Source organism: Rhinopithecus roxellana, chromosome 4 (assembly GCF_007565055.1).
Source record: "Rhinopithecus roxellana isolate Shanxi Qingling chromosome 4, ASM756505v1, whole genome shotgun sequence".
NCBI lineage: Eukaryota > Metazoa > Chordata > Mammalia > Primates > Cercopithecidae > Rhinopithecus > Rhinopithecus roxellana.
Window position 1 is genome coordinate 119038515 of NC_044552.1, and position 22708 is coordinate 119061222.

Below are 22708 nucleotides of genomic sequence, written 5' to 3' on the forward strand. Positions count from 1 at the left end.
ATGGGGTGCCAGGCTGAAAGACCTTAACCTTTGCACTCAAGTTCCTCCCACACCGAGAAACCCAGGTCCCGACCGCAGGGCGCCCTGCTCACGGCGGGGTGTGGCGCCTGAGTCCGCCTCCTGAGTGCCCCTCCTGAGTCAGCCTCCTGCGGCTTCCCGGACTTGGCCCCGCCCACGCCCTGGTCCCGCCTCCTGCCGCCGCCGACACAGACCCCGGTGACGGAAGTGACGCAAGGCGGAGGCTGGAGGGCCGCGCGGGGCCCGGCCCGCAGTAGCTCTGGGTTGGAGCCGGCGTCCGTCGGTAGCAGCATGGCTCTCCTCTTTCTTCTGATCCTTGTCATGCAGAGTGTGAGCAGGGCTGAGATGGTCACCGCGGATCTGGGGCAGTCCTCAGGTACCGTCGCTCGCGGCAGGGCTGCGGCCGGGTGGGACCAGAGGGAGGGCGGGATCCGCCCCAGCCGAGAAGCCCCGCCCCGCTTCTCCGCGGTCGCCCTTTCTCGGGACCCCTGCGTCGGGCCCTGAGCGGGGCGACGGGGACGCGAAGTTGGGTCGCGAGACTGGGGCCCACTGGTTTGCACTCGTCAGTTCCCTGGTTGCCGCCACAACAAATCACGCCGCTTGTTTTTCTGACTCTTGTAATCCACTTTTAAATATGATTGTGCGCTGCAGAAGGACGTTGCCGGTCAATGTGGGACAGCGTGGTCTCATAAGATTATAATATCGTTTTCTTATTGTACTTTTTTTATGGTTAGATACGCAGATACTCACTAGTATGCTGCGGTTGCCTGCAGTGTTCAGTGCAGTAACAGGCTGTACAGGTTCATGCCCTAGAGCAGTAGGCTGTGTCATCTGGGTTTGTGTCAGTGCGCTACTGCCCGAAGAAATTGCCTAAGGAGACATTTCTCCATTTCTCAGAACGGATCTCCGTCGTTAAGTGGCGCATGACTGTGAATGTCCTGATCAGCATGTGACATCGTGGTCTCAGTTCGTGGCTTAAATACTTCTTACCGGGGGGAGACTCAAAGTGCTTAGGGTAGGAGAGTATGCATTCTGTCGCCAGCTGAGAAGTAAGTGGCAGCTGAGAAGTGGCCAGTCTCAGTCTGGAAGTGGTGGATTGCCGGCACTCACTTGCAGATTTGGCAATAGGTCTCTTCGTCTGGGTTTGTTCTTCGGAGCATTTTATTTCCACCTGCTTATTGACATTTCCTAGGAAACAAATGTTGAGGATGGCTTTTCTGAAGTGCAGAGTAATTGTGATTACGAGCTCAAGAGAAATCAGTAAACCTTTTCAATTCAGTTTTCTTTTTTATTATATTATGATTTATGATTCATACGGACTTTGAAAGGTCCACGTTTTGGTTCTGTGTTCACAACAATCTTCTAGAGTAGGCGTTGTCTGTCTCTCTATGGATGAGAAATTGAGTTGCAGAGAGGCTTGCCCAACTGACAGAGAGGTCATAGCCACTCAGTGGGGAGCTGCTCAGTTTGGCTCCAGAGTCCAAGTTCTTAACTGCTCTGCCAGGCTTAAGTCAGTCATCCACATGGGCAGTTGCAGTACTTTGCCTTAAGAGCTTGCACTTAGGCACAGACTAAAGGAAAGCAAGGTGGGGTGCTTGTCTCTTTTAGGGAAGTCAGCAAAGACTTAACAAAGGTGACCCCAGTGTTGGAACCAGAGGTGCAGAGACTGAGGTGCAGAGGTGTGATAGCATGTTGAATTCGTGGAATGTTAAGCGTTTTATTGTAAACTGTGTGTGAAAGCTTACAAGGGGAGGTAGGTTAGGTGGAGAAGTACAAACCAAATAATCAATTGCCATATTATGTGTACCAGCAATAAACCTAGCTTTATTAACTTAAGCAAAAAGAGGAATTTATTGTCTCAGAAAAACCAGAGTTAAACAGAAAATTAGAGATGCCAGCTAGGTCTCAAGAAGCTAGAACCAGGAACCCAAATTGCTAGGACTCTCCATTTCTTATTTCTGACTGTTGGCATTGACAGCTTTCCACACTTGGCAGGAATCATGGATTCTGACAGCTTCTGGGTTTTGACGTCTTGCAGCCTCCTCCATCCTAACAAAATCCCAGGGAAAGGCTCTGATTTGCCCAGCTAGGTTCAGGTGCCAGCTTGCATGGGAAGGACATTCTCGTCAAGGGTGGGGTTGGGTTACCAGAAGAAGCGGGCCTGAAAGAAGTACAGGTGTTGAGCCAACAAGATAATACACCCACTATGCCTTGCTGAAGTCAGTCATTATTTACTAATGCTGACATCATTGGATTATCAATTACAAAGGGAAATGATTTTATGCAGAATCAGACATGCCATTTAGAAAGACCAGTCATCTTATAAAGTAGTTTGAGGGTGAACACAAGGCCCATTAGGAGGCTGCTGCTTAAGTTGGAGTCAATGAGAAGTAGTTTTAAGTGGAGAACAGGACAGTTAGAAGAACATTTAGAAGGAAGAGTTAGTAGCCCTCTGACTGGATGTCAGCAGAGAAAGAGGATAATGCTAGCTCAGGCATAGCATAAAAGCAAGTGCCAGGCCCTTCCTTCTGAGTACGGTGCCCTCCCAAGCATGTAACCCTTATGAGTGCACAATTGCACGTCCTTGTAGCCTGCCCTGGGAGGAGGATTTCCTGTCTGCCTCCCATGGGAAGATCAACTTCAGCCTTCTATATTCTGCAGAAACTTTAGAATTTGTCTCTGTACCTCTGGTTCTAAAACTGGGGTCACCTTTGTGAAGCCTTTCCTGACTCTTCTAGCAGAGACAGGCACCCAGCCCTGCTTTTCATTAGTTTTAGTGAGCCCTCCTTTTAAAGTGCATTTCTAACACATTTCTCTAGATTTTTCAGTGCATTATTCTAGATTTTGTTGTGTTCCCTGTTCTTTTAAAGTTAATTTAAAACACAAAGTCTCCAAAGTAGGAAGAAACCTACAATGCTCTGGCTCTTGCTTAGCTTCCCAGCCTTATTCTTACTGTTGCTGGGCTTGACTCTATAAAAGTTCATCTTAGATGAGAGGGCCTGATAAGAACAGGGAAGCAGACAAGAGAATATAATGATATAGTCAGTCTCCAGGAAATCCAAGTGTTTAGGAATGTATTGTGTTACATTCATGGGCTTTTCATTAATACTTCTTAAGTGAAAATGAAATCGGTATGTGCCACTTAATCAGTAGTATTTCATTCTTCAGACACTTTTACACATAAAAGTAGTATATATATTTTTAAGTGAATCAGGGTGTGCCACTGGCTTTCTTCATCCAGATGGGTGTCCCACTCTGAGTAATAGCTGAAGAGCTAGGCTGGACTTTACACCAACTGCAAGGCTCTTCACTGACCTTGCACGGTTTATCAGCTATGCTTCCTACTAATTATCTGACTTTAGGATAAAGCCTTGAGTACTGTTTAAATTTTTCACTATTTCTTTGGATTCTATAGTTATTTCCGAGATTCAAAATACACAGGATAATACATTTTAATTATATTTATTGAATAGGGTATTAAATTTTCTTTTTCACTTTATTCCGATTCTTGATTCATACAGACTTTGAAAGGACCACATTTTGGTTCTATATAAAAGAAAACCTAGGCTGGGAGCAGTGCCTCATGGCTGTAATCCCAGCACATTGGCAGAAGGATCACTTGAGCCCCAAAATTCAAGACCAGCCTGGGCAACATGGCAAAACCCCATCTATACAAAAAAATACAAAAATTAACCCTGTGTGGTGGCATGTGCCTGTAGTCCTAGCTACTGGGGAGGCTGAGGTAGGAGGATCACTTGAGCCCAGGAGGTCGAGGCTGCAGTGAGCCATGATTGCACCACTGCACTCCAGCTTGGGCAACAGAGCAAGACTCTGTCTCATCTGTGTATGTGTGTGTGTATGTATGAAAACCTAAAGAAAAGTAATAGTTTTAAACAGCTGTCTTACAAAATTTGGCAGCATACCAATAGTGCAGTTGCTTTACAAACTAGATGAGTAATTAATGGTTCAATTTTGAGTGAACAAAGAATCAGAATGAGGTTTGAACCAGAATGAAGTGAATTCCTAACAGAAAGGAATTTACTTGTAATTTTCTTACTAAAGGGGTATCTTTATTTTAGATTATCCTAATGTATAGTAATCAGAATACTAGGTATCTGTTTAAGTCTCATGCATTTTTAAGAAATTATTCATTTTAATACATTGTTCGACTTTTGCGGTGGCCATAATTGTGATAATGTAATAAAATCAGGAAACATTACTTGAAGCAGAATTACTTGAAGCAGATGCGTAACTTCTCTGAGGCTCTGTTTTCTCATTGGTAAAATATGTATGATAACATTGTCTCCCTCACAGGATGGATGTGATGAGTATCTGAGGTAATGCATTAAAAAGGTGAGCACATTTTGTGTCTTGTAGTAAATACTTAATATTTTAGGGATTATTCAATAATGTACATTATTATTTAACAACTATATCTTTAAATATTAAATTCCTTTAGTCTTATGTGAGAAATTGCGTTGGCTTTTAAAAAGACAAACTTGACCAAATCAGTATGAGAAACTTAAAATAGGCTCAGCATCTAACTCATTCTTCCATCTCTTCCAACAGACAAAAATAGTTTGTTCTTTCAGTAGACTAGAAAAGCTTGCATTGTTTTTTCATTTCTTAAACTATTTCTCAATTCAGAATGAGTTAGTCCAAAAGACAATTAGTGTTGAGAAATGACTTCTCTCAGGGACTAGATGGGTCTGGTCCAGTCAGAACTAATGCCAGGCCAAACCCAACTAGATGAAATTGGATAAATAGGAGTAAGAATAAAGCCCTGGATTTCAAGTCAGAAAAGTGGCTGAGGCCGGGCACGGTGGCTCAAGCCTGTAATCCCAGCACTTTGGGAGGCCGAGATGGGCGGATCACGAGGTCAGGAGATCGAGACCCTCCTGGCTAACATGGTGAAACCCTGTCTCTACTAAAAAATACAAAAAACTAGCCGGGCGAGGTGGCAGGCGCCTGTAGTCCCAGCTACTCGGGAGGCTGAGGCAGGAGAATGGCGTAAACCCGGGAGGCAGAGCTTGCAGTGAGCTGAGATCCGGCCACTGTACTCCAGCCTGGGTGACAGAGCAAGACTCCGTCTCCAAAAAAAAAAAAAAAAAAAAAAAAAAAAGAAAAGTGGCTGAGCAAATATTTATTGGGTAAGCCCCAACTTGGTGGTGGTGTGAGGGAAAAATATAGGGGAGGTTAGTTACTTACAAGTTCACTGCAGACCACTATGTGTTATGCCTGGCTCTTTAAAAAGAAAAATTTCAATTAGAAGATTTCAGTGAACACCTGAAACATCACATGCAAGAATTCTCAAAATGTCCTACTCAGCTTAAACCTGGGAGATGCGGCTCCTTGCTAAGGTGAAAGTTGGAAAGCATTAAGAAAAATAGTCATTTTATCAGCACCGGAAGCCATTCAGGAGGTAGATTGTAATCAAATATATTCTGACAAAAATACAAAGGCCTTGATTTGGTACTTTTCATTTATTCGGTGTGGATTTCTTATGCTGGTTCTGTTTGCCATGCAGATGAAACCTTTGTGACAGTCCCCATTCCTGTCCCTGTATCTTTAACATGGGGAAGGTGTTAGATCTTTTCTGAGGGTTGTTCTTTCAGAAAAGATCCAGATGCTTTAATTCGAAACATTTGTTTTTGAGTTGTAGCGTCAGATGACTTAAAATCCAGAACAATAGTTTACTTCATCCTCTCTTCCTTATGCTTCTCAGTGTGCTCTTCCATGAAAGAGGTTGTTGAGCAGGTTGTCGGATGATTTCTGTAGAGTCCATAGCCCCGTTCCACCATAGGTGTACATAACTTTTATACAGTCTTTTTACACTAGTGTGTTAAGATGGGTGATGAACTCCTCGGATTGTCGTTTTTTGAAGAGACACAGATGCTTTTAGTGGTTACAAGATGGAGCGCAGGTAGCAGCCCTGGTTCCTGTCACCCACGTATGCGGAGGAAATGGCCAGTGTCCTCAGACTATACTGCAGGTATCTGTAGTTTGCCATCCACCCTACATTCACCAACATTTATTGCAGAGCTATCACGACTGCTATGTTTTGGTCCTTTGTGACATTCTTATTGTCCTGTCGGTAGCACTACTCTATATCACCTGCTGATCTTCACTGCTCCTTTATTTTGTCTCTCTTTTTTCATATCCTGTCTCTTCTGGCTTATCAGCTTTCTGAGGAAACAGTTGGCTTTAACCAGGGCCCTCCTTTTTTTCTGCATTGTAATTAAAATGTTAGGAAAAACAAATTCTTCTCTCCTGTGTTTGGTTTTCTTAAATTCTTAGCTGTGAGTTGTAGGGGAGTTCTGGGAATTAGATCTTAAAATAGCTAAAGTTTACTCCGGATAGTATGCAGATGTAATACATTAAATAATTCTAAGCCCGTTTCCAAAAGCGGCATGAGCTACACAAAACTATCTATCTTAGCATTTTCAAGAAATGAGAAAATCTGTAAGATCATCTTATTTCATGAAATCACTCTGGTAAGATCTTTTCTTAAGCCCCAGAGATAATAATACTCTTTTGCTATTTCTACATATATTTTTATTTACATAGTATAAATATATTAGAAGTTTATTGTAAGTCTTAATTAATTTAATCTGAATATATAACAATTTAAACCTCACATTACAAAATTCTGAAGCTTAAGAAAACTGCCTATGTCTGTCATATTATTTTGGCAAATAACGTTTGGCAAAAAGTAATATTTGGCAAAACAAAGGCAGATGTCTCATAACCACGTACTTTCTCCTCTGGTAGCATTAAAAACCACAGGTTACATCTTTTGGGTATAAGTTTTTCTTTTAACCTAGTAGTAATTTCTTTTTCTATAAATCATTGAAATCTTTTCCTCCTACCACCTGTCTGTCTTGCTTTGAAAGCTATGATTTAAGTCCTTGTCCTAGTCTAACCATATCAGGCTTTTACTTAAATTATAGGAAACATACTTTGGTTCACATTAAAAACTAATCTAATGCTGCACAAGCCTCCTCCTGTTTGTAGTTTTCCATTGTGTGATTCAATAGCCCCTTCCTAAGTACAAATGCACTTTTTTTGATATTCTGGTATGCAGATTGGCTTTTATATGCCTTTTTCTCACATACAGGAATTTCAGGTTGAGTATAAACCATTATAAAGCCATTCCTATTGGGAATAATTAAAAAGAAGGCCTTAGGTGGGGCCCGGTGACTCACGCCTGTAATATCAGCACTTTGGGAGTCCCAGGTGGGCAGTTCACCAGGTCAGGAGTTTGAGACCAGCCTGACCAACATGGTGAAACCCCATCTCTACTAAAAATACAAAAATTAGCCGGTATGGTGGTGCACACCTGTAATCTCAGCTACTCAGGAGGCTGAGGCAGGAGAATCACTTGAACCCAGGAGGTGGAGGTTGTAGTGAGCAGAGATTGTACTCCAACCTGGGCAACAGAGTGAGACTCCATCTCAAAAAAAAAAAAAAAGTGGAGGCATGGGGCTTAAAAGGAAGCGAAGGATCTCCAGTCTTGGAAACCAGAGGAATGGCGATCCTTGCTATGTAGTGGCAGAAAGCTGAGTGACACTGTAGCTTTCAGTGATACCAAAAGTAGAGAATGTCTGAGGAGCTGTGTGATCTAGCTCAGGAGGTTTCTAAGCAAAGTGCTGAAAGTGCCACCTGGTTTTTTCTTGGGTCTTATGGTAACAGGTGAGACTGCTCAATCATGGGAAGAACTGTTAAAAAGAAACCAGGAACGCCGGGCGCGGTGGCTCAAGCCTGTAATCCCAGCACTTTGGGAGGCCGAGACGGGCGAATCACGAGGTCAGGAGATCGAGACCATCCTGGCTAACACGGTGAAACCCCGTCTCTACTAAAAATACAAAAACTAGCTGGGCGAGGTGGCGGGCGCCTGTAGTCCCAGCTACTCAGGGAGGCTGAGGCAGGAGAATGGCGTAAACCCGGGAGGCGGAGCTTGCAGTGAGCTGAGATCTGGCCACCGCACTCCAGTCCGGGCGACAGAGCGAGACTCCGCCTCAAAAAAAAAAAAAAAAAAAAAAAAAAAAAAAAAGAAACCAGGACCACCTGGTCTGAAAATTCTCAGCCTCTCAAGAGGCAAAAAAAATGCCAAAAGGAAGAAATGGCCTCTGAAGGAAGGCTCAGATTTAGTATGAGTTTTCTTAGCATCAAGTACCTCTCTTTTCTGGTTGAAAAAGTGTGTTTATATGTGTGATTGTTATTTGATATTAATGTTGATTGAACCCAGGTGAAGAGGAGTGACTTTTATTTCTACCTAAAATATGGATTGTGAAGTATTTGAGTTGTTTCAGGAGGTTGAGATGCAAGCATGTGATAGAAAAAAGACGCTCTTAAGGAAGCCTCAGTATACCCTGCTATGAATAGCCATGGGAACTCTACAAAAAACAAAGAGCCAAGGCTACTCTGGCGAGAACAGTGCTGTTGGGATCACCTACAAGGAAGTTGCTTAGAGAACCAGAGATGGCAGGTACCAACAGCCTTCAGCAGCGCTTCTGGAAGCAGAAGGAGAAAAACTAGGTGTCTGGTCACTGACCACAAAAAAGTCAAGTTAGTAGTATGAAGTATTTGAATCTTCAGACCCTCCCAGGTTTATAATCTCAACCTTTTGGCCCAAATTATTACACCATTTTGGTAAATAATATAGAAGTTAGATATTTTGGCAATGACCAAGTCTATTCATTTGTTTCAGGGGAGCCATGAAATATACTGGTTTACTGTAAAGCATTGTGTTTTTAAGTTAGTTTTTCCTCATAACTTTTTTTTTAAAGAAGAACACTTAAATTGTAAACATAAAGCAGGGTTTCTCAACCTTGGCACTACTGGCATTTTGGGCTATATTATTTTTTGTTGTGGAGGCTGTTCAGTGCATTTTAGGATATTTAGCAGCACCCTTGGTCTCTGCCCTCTAGATGCCAGCAGTACCTACCCCCCGCATTTCTTCTCCAGGTTGTGAGAGCCAAAAATGTCTACCGACATTGATTGCCTGTCTCCTGGGCAACAAAATCACTTCCCACAGAGAACCACTGCAATAAAGGAAAAAATAATCAAAAAAAGAAAATAATAATGGTGATAGCATTTAATGGTTCATTAGTGCCAATTATTTACCTAAATAACTCTTGATCCATGTTCTGCTTTGAAAATATAATATATGTGTTAAATAACTGTAAATTAAGGCAATATACCAGTTTGGTCTTGAATATTAGAATTTTTGTTTCGGGGAAAATATAGATTTTCCCTTCATCAGTAAGCAAATATCTTAGGGATATGAAAGTAACACCTCACTTGAAAAATCAGGAAATCTGAAGTATTTAGCAGTGTGGCCAAGAAAGAACCCAAGTTTATTAATGTTTGACCCAGGGAGTATTTTTCTTATTTAAGCAGTCTGCTTGATATAAATATAAATAATCATCATTATCATCCAAGGCACTTTGAAAAAATAGAAACTTCTGTCCCTCTCACAATTTTTGAGGATGATTGTAAGTTATGTTTGGAAGCCCCTGTTCCTGTCTACATTGCCATTCATTTATTTGTTTTAATTATATAAGTAAATCATGTTTAATAGAATGTTCCAGCTAGGTGAGATTGAATAACCATAAATTTGGGGTCACATCGCTAACTGTATACATTCATGTTTATAAAGAAGTGAAGGGAGAAAGGAGAAATGTGTGTGTTCAGTTTTCCAAGGGGTGTTGGATAACAACCTTTTTACACCGAACAGTGGGGAAAAATGACTACCTTTTTTTTTTTTTTTTTTTTTTTTTTTTTTTTTTTTTTTTTTTGAGACGGAGTCTCACTCTGTCGCCCTGGCTGGAGTGCAGTGGCCGGATCTCAGCTCACTGCAAGCTCCGCCTCCCGGGTTCACGCCATTCTCCTGCCTCAGCCTCCCGAGTAGCTGGGACTACAGGCGCCTGCCACCTCGCCCGGCTAGTTTTTTGTATTTTTTAATAGAGACGGGGTTTCACAGTGTTAGCCAGGATGGTCTCGATCTCCTGACCTCATGATCCGCCCGTCTCGGCCTCCCAAAGTGCTGGGATTACAGGCTTGAGCCACCGCGCCCGGCCTTTTTTTTTTTTTTAAGAGAACTGAATGCAGTGGCACAGTCACAGCTTACTGCAACCTTGACCTCCTGGGCTCAAGTGATCTTCCTCAGCCTCCCAAGTAGCTGAAACTACAGGCACAGGCCTCTACCTGGCTTATTTTTTAATTGTTTGTGGAGATGGGGTCTCCAGCTCCTGAGCTCAACAGATCCTCCCACCTCAGACTCCCAAAGTGCTGGGATTACAGGCGTGGGCCACCGCACCTGGCCTGTGACTATTTTTAATGACTAGATTTTGGTAGTGTCTGATTAGATGTTAAAATGACTTCTGTCTGTCCTCTTGCATGACTCTTTCAAGTCTTATCAACAGATGTTTTCTGAAAGGTTTAAAAGAGTGAAGGCAAGAAGAAATGTTGGGTATGTTTTGTAAAAAGCCCTGCACACCCCAGAGAGCAGAATGTTTATGAAACTGGAATGTGTGGCTCCATTGTTCAATCTTTAGGTATCTATTCCTGTACTATAGAAAAAGTGTTGAAGGCATAACAGTATTATGTGTAGAGTTGAGAGGTTGGTGGTACTTTAGAGTGAAATTGGCCATCCTTAGTGTAGCCAGTTCCTCTGTAGACATTTGTATTAGTCTGTTTTCATGCTGCTGATAAAGACATACCCAAGGCTGGGAAGAAAAAGATGTTTAATTGGACTTACAGTTCCACATGGCTGGGGGGGCCTCAGAATCATGGCAAGGGCAAAAGGCACTTCTTACATGGTGGCAGCAAGAGAAAAATGAGGAAGAAGCAAAAGCAGAACCCCCTGATAAACCCATCAGATCTCTTGAGACTTATTCACTATCCAGAGACTAGCATGGGAAAGACCAGCCCCTGTGATTCAATTACCTCCCCTGGGTCCCTCCCACAACATATGGGAATTCCGAGAGATACAGTTCAAGTTCAGATTTGGATGGGGACACAGCCAAACCATATCAATGTTGAATACAATCTGCAGTATCAAATATTGAAAATTCTAGTGATGAAATGAGGATTATTAGTACAGTAGTCAGTCCATTTGATTATAAAACTTCTACCATATTATGAGGATTTATTGCTTCATGATGTACTTGTGTTTCCTTTATATTGCAATGTTTCCATAATTTAAAATGAATCAGAACTCTTCTATAGATTTTTCAATAAAATTAACTTCTAGATATCTACTCTTAATTTAAATAATTTTGGTATCCTGGTGAATTCTGCTTTTCTTCAAATATACATATCTGACTAATGTGGCATCTTACAATAAGGTTTTCCAATATTAATGTTAGTTTCTTACAATTGTCCATTTTACTTTTTTATTCTCTTACAGTGCCTATACCAACTAATGTTACAATTGAGTCCTATAACATGAACACCATCGTATATTGGGAGTACCAGAGCATGCCACAGGTCTCTGTTTTTACTGTAGAGGTAAAGAACTATGGGTGAGTGTCACTCTTTGATTTATCCATTTTTGTTTAGGTCCTTGCAAATTCCACAACTGTGTTCTCCTTTCATCATCCTTCCCACATGGCAAAACATCCTGAACTGCTTGTAGGTGTCCAAAAGTGCTAAAGATGTAAATTCTTTGCCAGTTATTTCTTGCCTCTTACTTCCTCTTCCTTATCAGTATTGAAGTAGAGAAGTATCACTAAACTGAGATTAGCATGACAAATAAAGCTAATAGTATGTTGTCTTCCTATAGTGTATGTAGTTTTTAGTAGAATAATATAAATTTCAAAAAACTTTTTTGACAACTGTTAGTTTTTGTAATGTGCTTAATCCTATAATTAACATGTATATTAATGGAATTTAGGGTTGTTTAAAAAAGCAGATTTTTAAAAAATTGAATGTGGAATGTGGCTTGCATAGGTTTTACATTTTGAATTGAGCCTCTTTACTGTAATGGAGTTTGTAGTTCTTCTAACCAAAGAGTAAGGTCTTCCTACTTTCTCTAGCATCTCCATCCTATTCTTACTCTTCTCTTTCTACCGCTTTGTGCTGTGAATAAAAAGCAAAGCACAGACAGAAATGGTTTGAGTTTATTTAATAACAGTAAAAGTTATCTTCACATTTTTTTATTCTTTTTAGTGTTAAGAATGCAGAATGGATTGATGCCTGCATCAATATTTCTCATCATTATTGTAATATTTCTGATCATGTTGGTGATCCATCAAATTCTCTTTGGGTCAGAGTTAAAGCCAGGGTTGGACAAAAAGAATCTGCCTATGCAGAGTCAAAAGAATTTGCTGTGTGCCGAGATGGTGAGTAGAATGTGTACACATGTAAATTTTAAATTGGAAAACATACATGTCTTCTATATATTTGCTTTTATTAGCAGTTGCTGAAAATTATCACAGTGCTTAAGAAGCACTTGGAGGTATTTAGAGAGTCAGTACAGGTTGAGCATCCCAAGTCTGGAAACCAGAGTGCTCCAAAATCTGAAATTTTTTGAGCACCAGCATGGCACTCAAAAGAAATACTCATTGGAGCATTTTGGATGTTCAGATTTGGAATGTTCAACTGGTAAGTATAATGCAAATATTCCAGAATCCAGAAAAAAAATACTCAAAAACCGAAAACACTGCTGGTCTCAAGCATTTCGGATAAGGGATACTCAACCTGTATCCTTCTCCCCTTCTTTCAAGCCCCACAAAATAGGGCTAACAGGTGGCCATCACTTTGCTGCTTCTATGCTATGACATTTCCACTTCATACAATTATGGGTCTGTGCTGCCCAGCGGTCCCCTGCACCACCCTTGCCCTTCCCATCTTTTGTCATTCATTTGTAAGTTATATTCACTAAGGACTTTGGCAGCTAACTCTTATTCTTAATGCCTGGGGAGTTTGAATATCACCTTAATACATTTAAAAATTGCAGAGTTCCTTATTCTCTTCAGCCACTGTGATTTTCAGATCTTCACTCTTCCAGCATCCCACTCCCATAGTGTACCTGATGTTTGCTGTCACCTCAAACTCCTGAATCTTTAGTGCCAGTTCCTGTTTTCGAACTATGACATCCTGCCTTAGCTCTCAGACCCTCACCCATGGGTGCCAGTTTAGTCACTTGACTCCTCCCTGGTCGTCTAGCCCCTGGGTCCCTTTCCTTCTAGCCTCACTTCCTTGCTCTGCCCCTGCCTTTCAGATTGTGCCTCCTTGGTGTCTTCTACAGGCTATTCCTCTCCTTGCCCTTTAAATACTTTTCTTCCCCAGAGTTCACACTTCTGTCATCTGATTACCACACCATCTGCATGTTAGATTTTTTTCCATATAGATTTATCAAGGGCCTACTATGTGCCGGAAAGTATACCGGGCCCTGAGGATACAGCGATGCGTTAAAAACAGACCTGCCTGGCACACAGTGGTACACAGTAACATGTGAAGACTAGATAAATGGTTCACCAACAAAGTCTCAAACATCAAAGACCTAATAAACATTTATGGAGTAAGTTCTGATCTTTCACAGTAAAAAGTTTTGGTGAGGAAAGATAACTAATGCCATTTCTGAAGCGTTTCTTAGAAACCAGGCTTCTTAATCCACAGAAGCAAAGATAAAGGAAAAATTACTTAATAGAGTTTATATTATGTAAAGTCTTTTTTAAACCAAAGTTTATAACTATTTTTGTTTATAACTAGAAATGAAATTAAACTGCTAAAGAGGCATTTAGATTAAATAAGAGTGCTTCTTTCCTGAGATTTATGAAACATTTGTTTATAAAGGACACTGAGACTATCTTCTAGATATTTGTGGAGTGGTTTAAATGTGGTCCTGCTTTAGAACAACCAGAACAAAAAAAGAATAGGCTGATTGACAGATTCTGGTAATTTTATGAAATGTACCATGAAGTTCCAAGTACTTATTATATTTCCTCCTCCTCCTTCCCCAGGAAAAATTGGACCACCTAAACTGGATATCAGAAAGGAGGAGAAGCAAATCATGATTGACGTATTTCACCCTTCAGTTTTTGTAAATGGAGAAGAGCAGGAAGTCGATTATGATCCAGAAACTACCTGTTACATTAAGGTGTACAATGTGTATGTGAGAATGAATGGAAGTGAGGTATGTGTTTCTATTTCACATTTTTCATAATGGAAATTCTTGTGTAGCTAGCAAAAGTTGTTTCTGTAGTGTAATGAAAATAGAATGCTTATAAATATTCAAGCAAGACTCACAGATCATAGATTTTGATAAGAAAAAAATACATGAATGTTATTGAAGCAAAAATGATACGGAGTTAGTCACTGACACTGACTACATGAATACATTTACGTTTTTATTTGCTTCACTTAGCAGAACGGCTCTAATCTAGGATTTTTCCCAGTATACCTCCATTGCTCCACTGGTAAAATGAAGATTTTCTTCCTCATTGGCAGTGATGTAAAGTAATATTAATACTTCTGTTTCTCACCAGCTAAGTTTCTGGACAAATGAGTAGGACAAATGAACATTTGTTAGTTTAACAACTAACAATAAACATTCCTGCAATCTGAGTTTTTAAATTAACCGTCTTTATAAGGAATATAACAGATGCATAGTATCGTGCTATGTTGAAGTAACAAATTGACTTATTGATATCAAAGCTATTTTTAGACATGTTCAAATCAGTCATATATGTTTTCTTCAGTTGTTTGACCAGGACTAGTATGGTGATTTTTTTTTTAATGCAGATTAAAGGAAGCTGTGCATTTTCACTCTCTTCTTTTTCCATCTAGATCCAGTATAAAATACTCACGCAGAAGGAAGATGATTGCGACGAGATTCAGTGCCAGTTAGCGATTCCAGTGTCCTCACTGAATTCTCAGTACTGTGTTTCAGCAGAAGGAGTCTTACATGTATGGGGTGTTACAACTGAAAAGTCAAAAGAAGTTTGTATTACCATTTTCAATAGCAACATAAAAGGTAAATTCTTACCATTTTTCTTCTAAATATAGAGGGAGCAGTAACTAAAATAGGATCATGTGAGGAAAGCAAACTCATTTGCAGTTTCAAAAGATCTGTTTTAACAATATTCAGTTCCATTAGTTCCATTCCTTAGAAAAGTTCAAAATTAAAAATAAAGCAATTTCTCACACATTAAAAGATATAGAACAACCAATTTGGAAAGCCATGTGATGGCCCCTTGACCCAGGACAGAAAAAAAGTACATAAAACTGCACAAATGTTTGCATTTCAGGATTATGAATTATAAGTCAGTTTGTTACTTCACTATAGCAAGATGTTACAAATCCAGTAAAATGTTCTCTATGGGGATTGTAATTTAAAGACTGAAGAGCAGGAACGCTCATTGATTACAACTGTATGATGTGGACTGGACAAAGACTTGCGATTAATATCCAAAAAAGTTTATAGATGGGTTTGAATAATAAATAATGGGTCATTTTTAATAGCATTTTACAATAATTTATTTCATCTTTTAATATGGGGGGTTGGGAGGTAGAGATACATATGTTAGAACTTGAACTTTAGAACTGTTACTCTCAGGTGTCAGGTATCTTAAAGAAGTTTGGACTTTTCTTTGTAGTTATGAAATGTAAGTGTTCATTATAGATAATTTATAAAATATGAAAAGCCAGAAGAAAACAAAATGATCTGTAGTTCTACCTTGCAAAAGTACCCCATTACTCACAGTTTGATATTTTCTTTAGTTTTTCTACGTAGACATGATCATATTGTATAGTATATATGATTTTATGTATTGCTTTAAGCATATATTACAAATATTTTTCCATTTTATTTCAGATACTTCATTAATATTAATGTAGAATATTTCACTATATAAATTATGTATTTAACGTTTTATTGTTTTTGGACTTTTAAGAGTATAGGAGTTTTCACTATGACAACTCATGCTTTGATGATTATCTTTGTGTGTATGGGTGTGTATATATCTATATATACATATGTGTGTGTGTGTATATATATATATACATTTTTTTCCTAGGAATTTTTTAGAATATATTTCATAGGTTTAAAAATTTACTAAAATTTTATGATGCAAGTATATTTTCAAAGAATGGAAATATAGGCTGAAGAGTCAGGACAAACACCTAAAATTCAATACTAATAACTTCAAGCCATTATATGAAGGTTTCAAATAGGTGACTTAAAGCAGTGCAATGCATTTTATGCTAATTTTCATTATGCTATTTGAAAAATAAAACCCTTCTTAATGCTCAAAATTTGAAATACTGCAAATGCCCCAGATTTGTTTTTAGCCTGAATTATAAACTGCACTGATAATATGGCCACATGATAGCATCACTGTGGCTCCTGAGCAGCAGCCCCTGCCTGCTTGCCTCAATGCCTTGCAGCCAGCACTTGCTCAGCCCATGGGACTTCTAACAACACTAAAGGGAGTGGTTTTGTAGTTATTTTTTACTTTTGTAATGATTTAACTTTTTTCACATCCTGTAGTAAGCGTAATAGAAGCATTCATTAACTAGTAACTTCCATAGTTAGAAAATTCTAGGTAACAAAATGCCCTAAAGGAAGCCAGACATTGCCACAGAATGTTAGAGTGCTGTTAATTGGAAGAGAGAACTAGTGAAAAAAAAATACTGAAGACTGTGCTGCAGAAATAAAAAGCAGCATTAGAGCAAAATACACAATGGTGATTCTAGATGCCTGTGCTTGGACACAAATCTTTCCTATTTTATATTATTTATGTCTGGTTTGTAATTAAGGGGACTTTATTCCTGTGCAACATTCCTGTGTGCATGTACATCTGTGAAGCTTTATAAGTATTTGCAGTCATGAAATAAATAAATGTAACAGAAAATTCTGAGGAGTGGGGGCTAAATCATTTTAAGAGCTATAAACATTGCCAGAATTTCTTTCTTTTTTTTGTTTTGTTTTGTTTTTGTTTTTGTTTTTTTCTTGAAATGGAGTCTCGCTCTGTCACCAGGCTGGAGTCCAGTGGCACAATCTCAGCTCACTGTTACCTCCACCTCCCGGGTTCAAGTGATTCTCCTGCCTCAGCCTCCCGCATAGCTGGGAGTACAGGCGCACGCCACCACACCCAGCTAATTTTTGTATTTTTAGTAGAGATGGGGTTTCACCATGTTGGCCAGGATGGTCTCGATCTCTTGATCTCGTGATCTCATGATCCGCCCGCCTTAGCCTCCCAAAGTGCTGGGATTACAGGCATGACCCACTGTGCCCAGCTGCCAGAATTTATTTCTAAGGAGAGATATTTTTAAAATTCTTCTTTTGCATTTTTAACTGAAAGAAGTACATAACCCTGGAAACACACTGTATGTAGGGCTGTAAGGAAATTATTGTGGAAAAGCTATTTTAACTATATTATGTCATAGCAGAATAGTCCCAGAAAGTTCTAGAATTGCAGAGCTGGGAAGAATCATATTGCTATCCAAGACAGATACCTAATTTTTTACTCAGAGTTCCTAACTTCTGCTTCCTTCAGTGTTCTTTAAAACTCTGGCCATATTCACTAATGTGTAAATCTATTCAAGAATGGCACTAAGACTTTTTGATAGATGATAGCAGTATTCCATCTTAATTGTAATTTGCGATTTCTGCCTTTTTTAAGGTTCTCTTTGGATTCCAGTTGTTGCTGCTTTACTACTCTTTCTAGTACTTAGCCTGGTATTGATCTGTTTTTATATTAAGAAGATTAATCCATTGAAGGAAAAAAGCATAATATTACCCAAGTCCTTGGTAATGTATTTAATTTTTTTTGTACACACTATAAGGTTAACTTGAACCATTTTTGATAGTTTCTTAAATTATGCTTTTAAAGTGGAATGATATTCAACAGCATGTCACCTGCCATCAATCAGTCTACCACACATCCAAAATGACATACTGTGTCTTTTGCTATGCAGCACGTTTTTTTTTTGTTTTGTTTTGTTTTTTAATTCTCAGGGCAAAAACACAGACAATTCTGTTAAAGATCTTAAAGTCTAGTGGAAAGAAAAGATAAGTATACATTGGATATATACAGTGTGATAGGTTAAAAGGTTTATACCTGAGCCTGTGAGGACTTTGTCCAGCTTTGGGATGGGGTTAGTCATGGTTTTTCCAGAGGCAATGCCTGAGCAGTCTTGAGAGACACACAGGAGTTTAGGCACTAGGGGACAGAATGTGCCAAGGTGCAGAGCCAAGAAAGCATGATTTTGAAAGATCTGCAAATATGGAAACACTTCATTATTGTTGGAGTATAAAAGGAAAGTTGGCCAAAAATGAGACTAACATAGGAGTTTGACGATTTTTATGTCCAACATTTCAAAGCCTTTGATGAAAAGAACATTTAAAGGTAACAGAATAGTATCTATTTGAATCAAATATGACAGGAATAATATCTGTGATCCTCAAAGGGCACATTAAAATTTGCTATTAAAAATACTACCTTTAAGTATAGTGGATAAGCACTCTCAACAATTAGTAGTCAACTCACAAATGAATTGTAATATTTTATTTTTTACTAGTAATTAAGCACAAAACAACCTTGCAGTATGCCATTTTACACTAGAGAAGGAAAAAGAAACCGGGATATCCAGTAGTAGTAGGATAATGGGTAAATGCTAGTTAAAAGTAATCTAGCCCTGGTAAGAAGAAAAGCACACAGTGGGTATTCAGTGTAATAGTGCCATAAACATGCCATTTCTTCAATATAGTCACTCCAATCTTTAAAAATGTATTATAAGGAAATAATTTCATAAATAAAAAGATGTGCAGGATATTTAACATGTTGTATAGCTAGTAAAAATTGGAAACATTTCCACATCTATTAGAGAAATTATTTATCAACATAAAGAAATAATATGAGCCACTAAAAATTACAATGATGAAGGCAAGTAATGAGAATATTAAGTAGATGTGCTCACTTTGCAGACATAATATGCATACATGTGGAAGATAATTGTATCTGGGTTCTCTAGAGGGACAGAATTAATGGAATATATATATAAGTATCGAGATATATATATAAAGAGGAGTTTAGTATTAACTCAAACGATCAAAGGTCCCACAATAGGCTGTCTGCAGGCTGAGGAGCAAGGAGAGCCAGTACAAGCAATGTTCAAGGGCAGGAAGCATCCAACACGGGAGAAAGATGTGGGCTGGGAGGCTAGACCAATCTCTTTTTTCACATTTTTCTGCCTGCTTATGTTCTAGCCATGCTGGCAGCTGATTAGATTGTGCCCACTCGGATTAACGGAGGGTCTGCTTTTCCCAGCCCACTGACTCAAATGTTACTGTCCTTTGGCAACACCCTCACAGACACACCCAGGATCAATACTTTGTATCCTTCAGTCCAATCAAGTTGACACTCAGTATTAACCATCACAGTAATGTTTCAAAAAGCAACATATATTAGTAAGATATCTTTGTGCACATGTACCCTGAACTTACAGTATAATAATAATAAAAAAAGATATCTGATGGCTTTTTAAAAATTGCTAAAACTTTGTTTTTAATCTTACTATGGTACCTTTCATTAAAAAGAAAAGGTAGCCATCTGATTCACCCGTTATCCTAAATGTGCCGTTTGGTGGTCCATTACTTTAGACATTTGTTTTTTTGAGGGTAGGCACTTAAGCTTAACAATTTTTTATCTTTAATCAATTTTTCTCCTCATAGATCTCTGTGGTCAGAAGTGCTACTTTAGAGACAAAACCTGAATCAAAATATGTATCACTCATCACATCATACCAGCCATTTTCCTTAGAAAAGGAGGTGGTCTGTGAAGAGCCGTTGTCTCCAGCAACAGTTCCAGGCATGCATACTGAAGACAATCCAGGAAAAGGAGAGCATACAGAAGAACTTTCTAGTATAACAGAAGTGGTGACTACTGAAGAAAACATTCCTGACATGGCCCCGGGCAGCCATCTGACTCCAATAGAGAGAGAGAGTTCTTCACCTTTCAGTAGTAACCAGTCTGAACCCTGCAGCGTCGCTTTAAACTCCTATCACTCCAGAAATTGTTCTGATAGTGATCACTCCAGAAATGGTTTTGATACTGATTCCAGCTGTCTGGAATCACATAACTCCTTATCTGATTCAGAATTTCCCCCAAATAATAAAGGTGAAATAAAAACAGAAGGACAAGAGCTCATAACAGTAATAAAAGCCCCCACCTCCTTTGGTTATGATAAACCGCACGTGCTAGTGGATCTACTTGTGGATGATGGCCGTAAAGAGTCCTTGATTGGTTACAGACCAACAGAAGGTTCCAAAGAATTTTCATGAGATCAGCTAAGATGCACCAACTTTGAAGTCTCATTTTCCTGGACAGTTTTCTGCTTTAATTTCATGAAAAGATTATGATCTCAGAAACTGTATCTTAGTTGGTATCAACCAAATGGAGTGACTTAGTGTAGATAAAAGTGTAAAGAGGATGTGTGGCATTTTCAATTTTGGCCTGAAAACTACAAAGACTTTTTTTTTTTTAAACAAAAAAAAGTAATTTATGACCCTTTACATCCAGATAGGTTAGCAGTAACAAGGAACAGTATCCAGTACTCCTTGTTCCTAGGTGAGCAGGTGATGCCCCAGGGACCTTTGTAGCCACTTCACTTTTTTTCTTTTCTCTGCCTTGATATAGCATATGTTTTTGTAAGTTTTATGCATACAGTAATTTTAAGTGGTTAATTTCAGAAGAAATTCTGTAAGCTTTTCAAAATTGGACTTAAAATCTAATTCAAACTAATAGAATTAATGGAATATGTAAATAGAAACATGTATATATTTTTTATGAAACATTACAGTTAGAGATTTTTAAATAAAGAATTTTAAAACTCGTTTTTATATTCATTTATTTAAGCACTTAGGCAGTCTTTCATAGTTAAGCAGAATATTTTTATATCCAGTGCTTGTTTCCATGCATTAATGCTATAGAATTATTTGCTAATCGTTCATATTTAATATTTAAAACAACCCTAAAATTAATATTTTTAGATGGTCCTTATAGGTCTATATTTCAGTGTTTAACACCCAGTGTGCAGAACACTGTTCCAAGTGGTTTGAGAAGAAAAGATTTCGCTGTAGAGCATGTGAATTGAGGAGTCTAGCATAAAGGTGGTGGGCAGAGCCATGGAAATGGATGAAAGAACCTTGAGAATTACATGGTGTGGAAAGAATCTCCAGTGAGAGGCAAGCCAAGAGTTAATATGTATGTTACACAAGGATTTATTGGAATTACTAAGAGGATAGAAATATTCAGAAATTAATATGAATCTGTGAATCCGCCAAAAAAATTGAAATACCATTTACTTGAGTAGCAAATCATATTTCTTTGGTTTCTGGAAAGATTTCTCTTCACTTAAAAATGCAAATTACAAATGAGATACTACTAGTGAAAAAAGTAGTGGTGTGGATTGCAGTGAAACTGGTATAGTCACTTATTTTGGGGTAATGTCTTGTAAATTGCTTTTCAAACTGATATCCCTGTACATATCACATTCCACAAAAGTAAATATCCTTCAACAGACTTTGATCTCTCTTGTGGGAAAATTACCAGAAAAAAAAAAGACTTTACATGAACAATGCACACATTAGAATGGGAAAAGCAAAAATATGAAAATAATTGAAATAGCCAAGGAAGAGGTAATATTTACTGCCCTCCAAAATATTTATACCAATGTGTACTCCCATCAAATGTGAATGAAGTACCTGTTTTTACACCCTAGCTAATTGACTGAAATAAGTCTTTAATCTTGGTAAAACACTTTATGTATTAAATGCATTTGTATTTCTTTAGTAAATTTGAGCATGTTTTTATATCTTACTTATATTTTCATGCCAACTCATCTTGTTCTTTGTCCATTTTTTTATGGGCTGTTTATATCTTTCTTACTACCCTTTATCTGCCCTGAGTTACAGATTTATTTTATAATTTCTTGCCTTTTGACTTACCACACAGATGTTTAAGATGTTTATAAAGTCGAATTTATTTCCTTCTGTTTTTAAAAAGCCCTTCCCCTTTGATGCAAGTTTTCATTCATGTTTTCTTCTGGTCTTTGGTGGTGAGTGTTTTACATTTAATTCTTTTATCCATCTAGATTTTTTTTTTCATATGAGGACAGAGATAGAGATCCAGCTTTATTATTTTGTTTTCGTTTCCTATGGCTGCCGTAATATATTACCACAAACTTGGGTGGCTTAAAACAACAGAAATTTGTTATCTCACAGTTCAGAGACTAGAGGTCTGAAATCAAGGTTTCAATAGGGCCAGATTCTATCTGAAAGCTCTAGGGGAGGAGGAGCCCTTCCTAGTTTCTAGTGATTGTCAATCCTTGATACTCCCTGACTTATAGCTGCATTATTCCAATTTCTGCCTCTTGTTACTTGGCATTCTTCCTTGTATGTCTCTGTGTCCAGATCTTTATAAGGACACCAGTCAATTGGATTGATTAGTCCCACTCTAATCCAGTATGACCTCCTCTTAACCTGATTACATCTGTAAAGACACTGTTTCCAGTTGAGATCACATTCATAGGTACCAGAGGTTAGGACTTCAACACATCTTTTTGAGGCCACAACTCATATTTCCCCTAACAAATTAGTTATCCCAAATACTATTTATTAAATTATCTCACTTTTCTATGCTGATTTCAAATGTCACATTTATCACATGCCAAATTCTCA

The 22708-nt window shown here is 38.6% G+C and overlaps 1 protein-coding gene across 1 annotated transcript; it reads left to right on the forward strand.

The window, feature by feature from the left end:
• Nucleotides 1-211: 211 nt before the first annotated feature.
• Nucleotides 212-20862, forward strand: IFNGR1 (interferon gamma receptor 1). Its single transcript, XM_010379490.2, has 7 exons — nt 212-394; nt 11432-11546; nt 12193-12365; nt 13989-14161; nt 14815-15001; nt 17652-17779; nt 19703-20862. The coding sequence occupies exons 1-7, from the start codon at nt 310-312 to the stop codon at nt 20309-20311; spliced, it is 1470 nt and encodes a 489-aa protein (XP_010377792.2). The 5' UTR covers nt 212-309; the 3' UTR covers nt 20312-20862.
• The last annotated feature ends 1846 nt before the right edge of the window (nt 20863-22708 follow it).